The following is a 12,119-nucleotide window of genomic DNA, read 5'->3' as shown; positions in this document are numbered from 1 at the left end:
AGCCCCAGATTCCAGGGGCTGTGATGGGGGTCAGGCGGAGGGGCAGGGCAGCCAGGGACCTCAGACCTTGCTCACCTGGGCAGGGGGGAGGTAGGCCACCTGGACAGTGAGCATCAGAACAACCACATCCCAGATGCACACCCAGGCCTGCACCACCCAGTTCACGAGTGGCCACGAGGTGGGGTTGACCCCAGCACTGCAGGATCCACCGCAGCAGGAGAGACCTCAGCCAGACGTCAGGAGGGACTTCCATTGCCTGAGCTCTGGGCAGAGATGGACCCCTCTTTTGAAACAGGTGGAGGCACGGCAGGGTCCTCAGGTAGGGATTCTGACGCACGGAGAGACAGGGCAGGCGGGAGGTTACAGGAGGGACTGAGGGTGGTGGAGCCTTGGGCATTGGCCAGGGGAGCCCCCCAGTCAAGGCCTGACGACACCCCTCCAGGCGGTCAGCCCACCCACAGCCGTGCCGCAGGTCCTGGGTGCGCACGTGTGCGTTCTGCCTGACCTGCAGTCTCGGGAGGGGGCAGCCGTCACCTCCAGGGCGAGACCCCACTGCTTTCGGCCCTCTCCCCCCCTCCCCCCCATCTGACTGCAGGGAATATTTCTTTTCCGGAAAACGTGACAAAGCCTCTGCCGCCTCATTCCCACGTCTGGTTCCCACTGCTGGGAGGGCACCAGGGTGGATGCCATGGTGCTGGCCCACAGCCCAGACTCTCTCGCTCCCTTCAAAGACTAAGTTGGGAGATGCCTGGGATTATTCATCTCCTTTTACATATTTAGTGAAATACACCTTTTATAAGCCAACGGCAGGGCTGGGAGGAAGGGAAGTCGTGTTATCAGCACCCCACTTGCTCACCCCCAGCCCCTGGCTGGCAGAGCTGGGAGAGGAGGATGGGGAGGGGTCCCTGACATCAAGCACCACCCCCCAGGCTACAATTCAGCTAGGCACCAGGCAGGCAACGACCCAGCAGACTGGAAGAAGACGCTCATATGTTTTACAGACGAGAAAACGGAGGCTGTGATGCAGCTCACCGCAGCCGCGTGGGGCCAAGCCTGAGCACCCCTTCCACTGGCGGGGTCTCCCCAGAATAACGTCCATCCCGATAAGGCCGGGTGGCCCGGGAGCCCAGGAGAGGACGGGGAGGGAGGAGCCGCCGGCGTGCGGCCCAAGCTCCCGCACCGGGTCCCTGGGGAGCCTCCCGCTGCCTCGTCCATCAGGACTGCAGTGGGCGCTGCAGCCCGGAATCTCATGTCACCCTTAATGAACTGCTCTGCTGCCAGTACCTGGTGCCACTGCCAACCTCTGGGCGACAGGAAGCCTGGACTCCGGGCGCAAACCAGACGCGAGGGATCGCTCTGAGATCCCGCCGCGGCCCGAGGGAGCGGGAGGCCGTGTGCAGACCCTACCCCGGAAACGAGGCCCGCCCGTGGGGCAGCCCGCCCAGGCCCACTGCAGTCCCGCCAGGCCCCGTCTGAGCCTGCTGACGGGAGAATGGAAGGTTCTCGGAAGCACCCACCTGAGCTTGGGCCGTGGGGGGTGAAGCAGGCGGGCACTCAGGACCCCCGTACACGCCAAGTAAGTGCTCAGTAAACGCCTCAGACCTGACAGGCCCCAACCCAGGAAGTCTCAGACCCTGGGAAGGTCCGGCTCCGGCCTTGGCATTTGAGGCCTCCCTTGAATTAAATTAAATTGAATAATTGCACATTCTGTGGATTTCACCTCAATTAAAGAAAAAAAGAGAAACAGGCCAGGCTGTCAGGGACCGAAGCAGAGGGTAAAGCCCATCCGCCCGTCTGTGCCCAGGCAGGCCCTCCCCACCTGTGCCTCAGCTCCCCGCTGCGTCAGCACAGATTTGGGTGGGAGAGCCCACCCCTCTGCCCACACTGCTCCCCGCATCCCCTGCCGGCAGGGGACCTGACCCCAGCCTTCAAGGAAGGACACTGCTCTGAGGCCTCTTGGGGGGCAAGGAGGGCCCCAGCCTCCCCTGGGACTCCTCAGCATCCACACATGGGGAGCAGGCAACTGCTGGCTGGGTCATTTCCTGAGCTGTGGGGCAGGGGTCCCCCTCCAGGTGTGTTTTCTTCCATGGTCCACACTGAGCTCTGTCCTTGTAAGTCCTGGTCTCCCCCGGCCCCGGCTCACCCTGGGGGTCCCCGTCCTGGGGGTGCGTCCCCCAGGCCTGCCACACACACCCCCAGCACAGCCACCTTTGGGGTCCCTCGAGTGCCGGGCTCTGTCCAGGGAGCTGGCCTGACGAAACGGTCAGCATGGCTGACTCCGGCCCTGCGGGTCCCATAGCCCCACCACGTGGAAGCCTGCGCAGGAGCTGGGTGAGGAGGGGAGGGGTCCCCCGAGGGAGGCACTGCCATGGACAGGCCTCTGAGGTCAGGACCCAGGGCAAATACCATCTTTCGGGGGAGAGGTGCTCCTCCCCCCACGAGGGGTCAGTTTGGACCAGTCCCGGCATCTGACGTCCCCTTCGTGAGCACAGGACCCCACGCAGGTGCTCAGGGTACCCCCACACCAGGGGCCGTCATAGACCCGCCTCCCCAGGTCGACAGCACGGCCAGGCCTGCTCCCCCGGACTCTTCCTGAACACCCTGCGAGCGGCTCTCGGGCTGGCCCGCTGCCCCCGTGCCCCACAGCCCATAGCTCAGTGGTCTTGAGCTAGAAACACTCCTGGTGTTCTGCTGGTCTCCATTTGCACACCTCCAGCGACAGCGACGGAGGGGCAGGCCCAGCCATGGGCAGGACATCGTTTGAACAAGCCGCCTCCTGGACCAGCCCTGGTCCTGACCCCGGGGGACCACCAGGCATGTGCTTGCCTGGGGTCCTTCTCCAGGCCAGAGGCGCTGTCTGCTCCCCAGCCGTAAGCCACCGAGGGCGGAGGGTGAGGGATCAGTGACAGGGCCACCTCATTCTCCCCCGACCCCAGGGGCACCAGGAGCCCTGATGACAGAGACAAAGCCCAACACTTGTCCAGCAGAGACTCGTCTGATTCCACGGGAAAACCCCCACCACACACGGTCAGCACGGAGGAGGACAGAGCCTGGATCCGATCTCCTTTAGGAAACGCAGAGACGGGCACAGACGCTCGGCAGTGAATCGGGAAGGACAAACGCTCCTCCTCAGGTTTTCTGCATCTTCTCCGTTTCCTACGGTGCACGTGTGTAATTTTCATAATCAGAAAAGATAATGGACCACAACCAAGTGTTTCTCTAAGAGGCCGCCAGCCCCTCTCGCTCAGACCATGCAGTGCCGTCTGCCCACCACCTGGCCTGAAACACTGGATTTCCGTCCACACGATATTAATTCAGCACTCAGCTAATCAAACCACACAGATCGGAGAGGACCGTCTTGGAGAACATTAACCAAGGAGGAAGGAGCTCTGTGAGCACAAAAGGCTGAATCGGGAGACGGAAGCGACGAGGGGTGGCCGTGCGCCTGCCCCAGGAGCCCCTTCCCCAGGCCAGCCAGCGATGGGCAAATTTCCCCTCTTTCCACGGTCCTGCGCGGAGCTCACTTGGAGAGACGGCCGTGGACTCATGATCAGGACCTTGGCCAGCGCCCTGCACACCCATCCTGCCTCGGCTCGCCCGGGTCCCCCGCCCCCGCCAAGGCTGAGCTCCAAATGCTCTCACTTCCTGTTCCTCCGGGTGAGGGTCAGGGACCCCGGGCCAGGCCCTGCCCTCCTGCTGGAGGGCCCGTCCCGGTGCTGCCACCACATCCCACATCAGGGCTTGGCCTCTGGGGAGAACAGACTTCTAAGGGAAGGAAGGGGTGGACCAGACAGGACCTGGAGGACGGAGGGGCCTGGGTGGGCGCGCACGCAGCAGACAGCCAGGAACAACCTGGGAGCTGAGACCTGTCACCACAACAGACGATTAAGGAATCTCTGGAGACGCTGTTGCCAATGAGTCCGAGTAGGACTTTCTGGAACAAACGCAGTTCTGTACATTTACAAAATTATTCCAGGGGGCTTCCCTGGTGGCGCAGTGGCTGAGACTCCAGGCTCCCAATGCAGGGGGCCCGGGTTCGGTCCCTGGCCAGGGAACGAGATCCCACGTGCACGCTGCAACTAAGAGTTCACAACTAAGGAGCTCATGTGCTGAGACTAAGACCCGGCACAGCCAAATAAATAAATAAATAAATATTTTAAAAAGATTAATCCGGGTCATCTGAAAAAATTAAGACCTAATTTTACTCAAGCCAGGTAGCCGGCAGAGCCTAAGGACGCTCAGCTCTGAGTACATCCTGGAGACGAAGGTCAGACTCAGGGCTGGCGGCTGGAACACACCCACCCTCACGTCTCAACCAAGTGAAGCCAACACGGCCTCTGCAAGGAGCTGCCGGAAAAGGCCTGCCCGCTCCAGCGTGCCCTCCCTTTGGCCAATCCCAGCTGCTGGGCAGTGGGACCAAAGCTCTGGGCAGCTGGTGGCTGAGAAGCGAAAGCCCCCTCGTGGGCGGGCACCCGCCCCAGACCAGGGGTCTCCCCACTGTCCTTGGGGCTGCTGGAGAAGGCACAGCCCTCACCCAGCCTCTGCCCGGCTTGAGCGCTGCCGGCCGCGCGCACCAGTGCGCACTTGGGTCCGTCACTCAGCCCAGCTCACCTGCGCCCCGCCCCGCAGCATCATGACACCTGGTAGAAGTCCTGCCGCTGTCCCTGTTCTCCCTTCGGCAGGCACCATCCTGCCCGTTCCCCGGGGAACCCCCTTTGCATGACGGAACCCTCACTTGCCAAACCCAGGCCTTCACAGTAGGGAACTCTGGGGCCTGCATCCCCTGGGGCTCTGGCTGGGCTGTGGATGAAGCCACCCAAACACACTGGGGCAAACTGAGGAATGTGGGCCCTGCAGCCCCCACTGGGAGGCACGCAGGCCCCAGAGCTGCCCACCCAAGGGCTCCAAGACCCAGGCATCCCCAGCCCTGCTTCCTCCTGGATGAATTAAAAGCTTGGTGCAGCCCAGCTTCAAACAACAAAGACCAGCCCTCTCCCTAACTCCAGACCGTTTGCAAAACAGCACCTGGACCACCTCCCTCCAACTCCGGCCATGGCTGTCTTAATTCACACGAGGAACAGACAGGCTTTAGAAATAGTCATCTCTCTGCCCTGACCCCTCCTGTATGCACCCACCTCACCAAGAGGGGTTCACCGCCGCCCTAGCAGCTGCCAGGGGGGCAAGCTGAGAGCAGTCATCGGGCCACAGCCGCCTGCAGAAAAGTGGAAAGAGGGTCTAGGGGCCGGGGCAGCTTCGTCCAACCCTCCCCTCAGCGTGGAAGGCAGAGTCCCTGGGGGACAACCTCGGGGCTGCACGGCTCTCTTCTTTCTACCTCGGATCTCACCAAGCTGGCCCGGGCTTGCTGGCCGGGTGCCCCACAGCTGGGAGGGAACTGCATGGCACAGATGAGGCCCGTTTCCTGACGCCGCAGAGCTGTTAGCAAACCTCTGTTGGAAAGCGCAGCCGGGCACCAGCCTTCAGAAGGGAGTGGCTGTGCTAGAAGGAGCCTCCCATGCTCCGGGCAGTGCAGTCTGGAGATGGGCTCAGCCTGGCAGCCCATGTGACACTAAGTCACCACACGACAGCTTAGGAGGGGGTGCAGCTCATCAGGACGCAGCCCATGCGGAAACCTGGGGTCCCCTTTACGGTCTGGGGGTCCATTGGTACAACCCGCTCGCAATGGTCCTTTTCAAGCCAAAACCGTTCTGGCCTCCATGCCCGGAGGTCCAGGCTGCTGGGGCCATTCAGCTGTGGAAGGAAGACCTCTCCCAACACCCGGGCAGCTGTAGAACAGTGAAGTCCTTTAGGAAAACGGCCAGTCCTCCTGGACAAACGCAGCTTCAGACGGGGGCCCCGTGTCTAATCGCGCGGCCACGTTCACAGCAGCCCCAGACCCCTCCGTCCAGGCGCAGCCACTGGCCGATGGGACTGAGAACGCACCCGGGCCGCGCTGAGGGCGGACGGCGCAGGGTGCTGTCCCGGACGCGCCCACCTCCCTCCGCCCGGTGTTCCTCCTGCTGAGTGACAGACAGCGCGGCCAGGACCCTGTGAATGTCACACGCTCTGAGCCCTGTGCTGAGCGATTCACAGGAGACAAGCACAGAGTGGTGTCCCCACGTCACAGATGAGGGGACACAGGGCCCACAGGCAGGATCCCTGCCAGGCCCACGGTCCCCACGGCTCGCCATCCTCTGCCCGCACACACCCCTGAACCATCACTGGTTATAACCTCACACCACCCCTGAAGGGGCATGAGGGTGACAAGGTGACGTCTGTGACTAAGGCACGTACCCGGCGATTTCCACGCAGGAAAGATCCTCCATTTACTCTCGAGAACGTTTCAAGTGACCTGCCTACGAGGTAACCCAGGCAGCACGGTTTATAATGAGGCTATCGGACACAGGCCAATGTCTCTCACAAGCCTTGCCTCAGGCAGGGCCACAAGCCTCCAGCCCAGGGCCGACCCAGCGTCGTGAGCCCCAGGCCTGGCCCCCAGCCCCACCCCTCCCCGTCCCCCACAAGGAGAGGGTCAGCAGGCCCGGAATGCCTGCAGCACGTCCCTCCCCGTCGTTCCGAGCGCAGGTTCGGCCCTCCACGGGGTCCCCCGCCGCCACCCTGGCCCTCAGCACCGTCCATGAAAGGCCCCAGAGAACTCTCGGTCCTCTGGAGCCTGTTCCTTCTCCGGGGCATTCAGAACGCAGCTCCCGGGGGTGGGGGCAGCCTGGCGGGCTCACCAGGACGGACTCAGGACACCTGTGAGAGATGGCCAGGAGCGGACTCCGGGCCTCATCGTGGACACACAGGCGCGCAGGGATTAACACAGCCTAGGATTCATTTACTGACTAAAACGGACCAGGAAGAACACCCGCTGAGACGCTCTATCCACCACCAGGCTCGGGCTGCGCTCTTGGAAACAATCCGGTCTCTTCACAATCATTCCGGGTTTAGGTGTTTTCAGAGGCGGTGCCCACGTCGAAGCCCCCCACCGAGTCTCCGTAGAGACGAGTTTCAATGTTTGACTTGTACTGGTTTCTAACAAAACAGAGATTTTTCTTTGTTCTGATCTGTGAAACTGTCAAGAACAGAGCTTCCTACCGACCCCATTACCTTGAGGACACAGACCGCGTTTGCGGGGATTCACGACAGTGTAATTAGACACTGTGATTAAGAAACACTTCATTGTCTTATTGTGGGTGAGAAATCCTACGAGGAGGCCTGAGGTCTCCAGACAGCCGGCCGGGGACAGTCTGCTGAGCCCTGGTCTCCCTGGAAACCACAACCCTCCTACCGTTTTCACCTTTGGGGAAATTTCCATAAGATTCTCCAACTCTTCAGTCAATAGACATTTCCTCCCCAGGGTTGCAGCGAGGTCTGGGAGCTGAAAGAAGCTGAGAATACAGCCATTCAGACCCCAGTCTCCTCTCAGAAGCAGACACCCTGGCCACTTGCCCTGGGCCCCCCCACGCTCCCCAAGTGCAGTCACACCGAGGAAAAGAGAGGCCAGCACGTGGGCCCACACTTGCCCACCCGAGGGCGGACAGGTGAGAGGGGGCAGTGGGTGGCCTGCACGTGACCAAACGTGGAACCCCACTTGGGTTATCTGAGGCCACGCAGGGGACTGCAGCAGGGCCCTGAGGCCCGAGGCCCCAGGCACCCATCCCGCTGCCCCCAGCCACAGGCCCCGAAATGTTGGAGGCCCCCGAGACCCACCTGGACGCCATCCGAGGAGGGAGGGGGCTCGTTGGACCCGCCCGAGAGAAGACAGCTCGCAGGAGTGAGCCGCTCAGGCGAGCCCCAGCCTCCAGGGGCTGGTCCCTACCCTGCAGTCACCGGCATTTTCCATCCCGCCTATTTTAAACACAGTCTCACCTGGCAACTCCAAGTGGCTTTTGGATGTTGGAAAAGTCAACCGATCTGCACCCCAAGCTCCCATCCCTGGGCAGAGACCCCTTCTGTCTGGCGTGGGTGGGGCAACTCAGGAACTCAACCATCTCAGCCTCGGTTTCCTCACCAGTGAAAATGGGGCCACAAAGTGTGAAACCCCTGAGACCAGCAGACAGAGGGCCGGCCCAGAAGACGTGCGGTTCCCCTCCCCTCCTAACTTGAGCCTCGGGGAGATCCCCCCACCCCCCACCATGATGGAGCAGCTGCCGCTCCCACCCGAGAGGGGAGGGGGCTGCGGTCCCAATCCAGGCTCTCAGAGGACCCCCCAGGGCTTGCCTGAAGCCGATGAGTAGCCCCTGGGGTCCCACTGGCCTGGACACACATCCCTGAAGTGGTCTGGGGCCTTTTCTGTGGCTCACACCCCCTCTGAGAGACTCATGAAAACTCTAGACCGTAGCTAGAAAATCCTCTCCTGTAAAGACGCCCTGCTCTAGGGGTGCACAGACCCTCGGAGCCCCGAGACCTGCCTGGGGGTGTGGAGGGCAGGCGGTGGGGAGCTGAGCTGCACCCCCTCCCCACCCCACACGGCCCAGCTCCCCGCAACAGGGCCCCCACTCCCCGCAGATGACACCAGCCTGCCCGCCCCGAATCCCAGCCAGAGCTGGGTGACGAGTCATGCGGGGCGGGGAGCAGAGGAAGGGACCCTGCAGGGGCCTCGGGGCTGGGAGGGGTGGCCCAGGCGGGCTCCCCTCCGCCTGGTCCGGGATCCCTCTTGACTCAGGGAAGCCTCCCGCCCCCAGAAGTGCTTGTGGAGCCGCTCACAGGCAGAAGCAGTGATGGCGACGGCTCCAGGCCCAGAGGCACGTCCATGGAGACAGCCCCTTGCGCAAAGGGCGGGGGGCACCTGGCCTGATGCCCACCAAGCCCGGGGGCCAGAGGGCAGCCACCTCCCTCCCCACCTCCGACACCCAGAGGGCTCAGCATACCTCTGCCTTCCAGAAGCCAGGCTTTGGTGGCAAAAGGCAGAGGAAGGTGGCCCAGGAGGGCAGCACTGCCCCAGTCCTGGGACTACTCCCTGCCCCCACTGGCCCCCCCCAAGGCCCAGCTCAGGAGGGCCTTGAACTGGTTTAATCAACAAACCAAACAGATGAGGGCCAGTCCATGCTGGGGGGCGGGGGCTGCACAGGGGAGGCCGCACCATTGGGGACCAGCATGGGGGCAGTGAAGGCCTCCTGAGTCCAGTGGGCTGGGCCCCAAGGATGGGCTGGGCCTGGGGACAGCTAGTGAGTTCCAGGCCCAGGGACCCGGGGGGTGACTGATGAGCGGCGACAGCGGGACAGAGGTGTCGCCACTCAGGAGCGCCCCGGGCCAGCACCGGGAGAGTGGCGACCCCACGCGGTAGCCTCCACGATGCCTTGGGGGCAGGGGCAGCTGTGCCCTGCTCACTGCCCCTGGACCCTCACACGCTGCAGGCCCACCTGTCCCAACTCGGGCACTCCCGAGTGGGGGGTGATGCAGACCCACACCCAAGAGAGCAGCTGCCTGGCCCCCAGTCCCCACACTCTGTTGCCAGTTCTGGAGGCTGCAGCTTCCAGGACGCAGGACGCACAGAGGGGCCGGCCACTTTAGGCCTGGGCAGGGAGAGGCCACACAGAGGGGACCCCGGGAAGTGCTGCCGGCGGGGACCTTCATGCCCAAAGCACAGCAAACCCTCCAGCAGCCGCACCACAGGTCAGACAGGAGTGGGGGCACCGCTGGGTTGTGCCCATACACCAGAGGTCACCTCGGGCCAGGACCTGGCTGACAAGAGCTGGCCCCCGCCCAGCAGGGAGAGGAGGCACGGGGCTCTTCCAAGGAGGAAGAGCGCACCTGGGCATGTCCGCCCCGGGAAGAGCTAGGTCACCTCCCTGGGGCAGGCGGGGCCTGACACAGTGCCAGGGGAGCCTCTGCCTCTTGGGACTCCCGGGGTGGCTCAGCACTGGGGCTGGGGACAGTGGCCAGGAGGCCTCCAGGGCTGTGGTGACCCCCAGGACAACTACCCCTCCAGCAGCTTGGCATTTCCTCCCAGGGTCTTCTCCCCCACCCACAGAGGGTCCGTCCAGAGCACACACTCACAGGTCACAGGCACACTCACGGGCACACACACCCTCATCCCAGGTGGGCACTTGGTCGGAGATGGTTTCCCAGAATCCACCCCTCACTCCCATCCCCAAATGCCTCTTTCTCACAAAATGGCCGAGTCCCGGGCCCAGTCTAGCTGGGATGGGAGAGAGCGCCTGTAGGCTCAGAGGCTGTGCTCGCCACCGGCACGGGTGCGCGTGCACACACACACACACAAACGCCACACACTCGAACACGCGTGTGCACACAATGCCGGCCTGTGGCCACCAGCCCTGCCTCAGGAGCCAGGAGTTCCCCGGACAACGGGCCCAGGGACACCGACAGCCCTCCCAGGGCCAGGGCTGGCGGCCCCAGGATGGTGGCCCCCCTCTTCCTGGGGGTCCACTCCGTAATAAAGGGGGTCTGGAGCCCAGAATGCGCACAGGGGCGTCAGGCATGCACCTGCTCCTCCAGCGAGCAGCTGCAGAGGGGCTCAGGGCTGTGCTGGGTGGAGGGGAGGGTGGGGCGACGCAGGCCAGGCCAGGGGTGGGTGCAAGCACCACGGGGCAGGAACAGCCAACTAACTGCCCTCAGCCTACGGCTGGGGGAGGAGAGTAATGATGGGACCCCTCCGCCATTTCAGCACCCCAGAAGCTCACCCTAGAAGGAGAGTGAGCGGCTTGGGGGGATGGGGAAGGGTTGGCCAGCCCCTCCCCCCATTTCCCCTTCTTTGAGGGAACCCGTCTAGAGGGGGCCCTCTAGGAGTCCAGATCCAGTGCCAGGACGGGCAGCGCCGCCCTCCCTCCCTGGTCGGCCCTTTGTTCGATGCAGTGGCCGTGGGGAGGGGCCTCTCAGGGCTGAGAAGGGGAGGCTGGGGCGCTGCACATCTCCCCAACCTGCGGGGGAGGGACTGATGCAACCCAACCAGGCCGCTGGCGGGCGCGGGAGGGGGACAGGCGCCCCCACCCCGACCCCAGAACTCCTTCCAACCAGACTTCTCCAAAATCGCTCTCCAACCTCTGTCCTTCGCTTGAACCAAGGGACCCCAGGCACACGGTGTGACCGACGCGGGCGCTCGGACACACACGGAGGCCCTCGTAGCCCGCAGCTGCGCGCCCACGGGCCGCCAGCGGCCGATCGCCCGGGGGCCTCGCGACCCGCGCCCGCCGCCCGGGTGGGCACTCACACGTAGGCGTGGTAGATGAAAGCCCAGCCGCGCGGCCGCTCCAACACGTTGTAGAGGAAATTCTGCAGCTTGCGGTAGAAGGCGTTGCGCTTGGGGGGCTTCCCGGCGCCCGCGCCGCCCGCGCGCGGCTTACTCAGGATGCTGCCGCGCTTGGGGGCCTCGGAGCCGGCGATGAGCAGCGCGCCGTCCCGGGTGGAGTCGGGCGCGCCGGGGTCCAGCCCCACGAAGCCCACCTTGAGCTTCTTCTCCCCGCTCGGGCCAGGGTACACGCCGCCGTTGCGAGACTTCTGCACCATGGTGCCGGGCGGCGCCCGGGCGGGCGCGGGCTCAGCGGGGGCGGCGCGTGGGGGGCGGCGCGGGCCCGAGCCCAGTTCCCCGGCCCTGGAGCCGCATGGCCAGGCGGCGGCGGCGGCGGCAGCGGCGGCGGCGGCTCCGCGCTCCTGCCGGGCCCGGGCCGCGCGCGGGGACGCTGCGGCCCCCTCGCTCCGCGCGCGCCTGGGCGCCTGGCCCGCGGCCGCGCCGGCTCCGCCCGCCGCCTCGCCCCGCCCCCGCCCCCCCTCCGTTAACTCCTGCGCCGCCGCCCCGGCCGCGGGAGGCAAGGGGAGGGGAGGAGGGGGAAGAAACAGGAGGGAGGATCAGGCTGCGCCACCCCGCCGACCTCTTCCCGCCCCTCCGGCCACGTGTGCCCTGACGAGGGAATCCGGCCCCCTGGTCCCCTCTGGGGTGGGAGGGCAGGACCAGGCAAGCACACGCCTGAGCAGAGACCCCAGCTCTCCATGGGATCCCCAGGTGGTGCGGTGCCAGGGCCTGGCCGCAGTTGAATTCTTACCAGCTGGGCCTGGACTGGACACCTTGAAGCCGGGGAGGCCAGGCTCTCTGTTAGAAGGCCCAGCTCCCCGGGGCCTTATGCTCCTGGCCTCTAGATGGACCAGGCATGAGGGCGCTTTAG

General features: G+C 64.5%; 1 protein-coding gene across 9 annotated transcripts in view; it reads right to left on the bottom strand.

The window, feature by feature from the left end:
* Nucleotides 1-11,466, bottom strand: part of KCNQ2 (potassium voltage-gated channel subfamily Q member 2) — a gene marked incomplete at both ends in the record, with an annotated part of 47,870 nt that extends 36,404 nt beyond the window's left edge. For all 9 annotated transcript variants that reach the window (XM_082644983.1, XM_082644986.1, XM_082644987.1 and 6 more), the window contains one exon: nucleotides 11,171-11,466. In XM_082644983.1, coding sequence (XP_082501109.1) covers nucleotides 11,171-11,466 — 296 coding nt within the window. The remainder of the gene's footprint in view (nucleotides 1-11,170) is intronic.
* Nucleotides 11,467-12,119: the final 653 nt, after the last annotated feature.

The sequence above is a fragment of the Mesoplodon mirus genome (assembly GCF_964341445.2).
Source record: "Mesoplodon mirus genome assembly, chromosome: 15".
Lineage (NCBI taxonomy): Eukaryota > Metazoa > Chordata > Mammalia > Artiodactyla > Ziphiidae > Mesoplodon > Mesoplodon mirus.
This window is presented reverse-complemented; position numbering and strand designations above follow the sequence as displayed.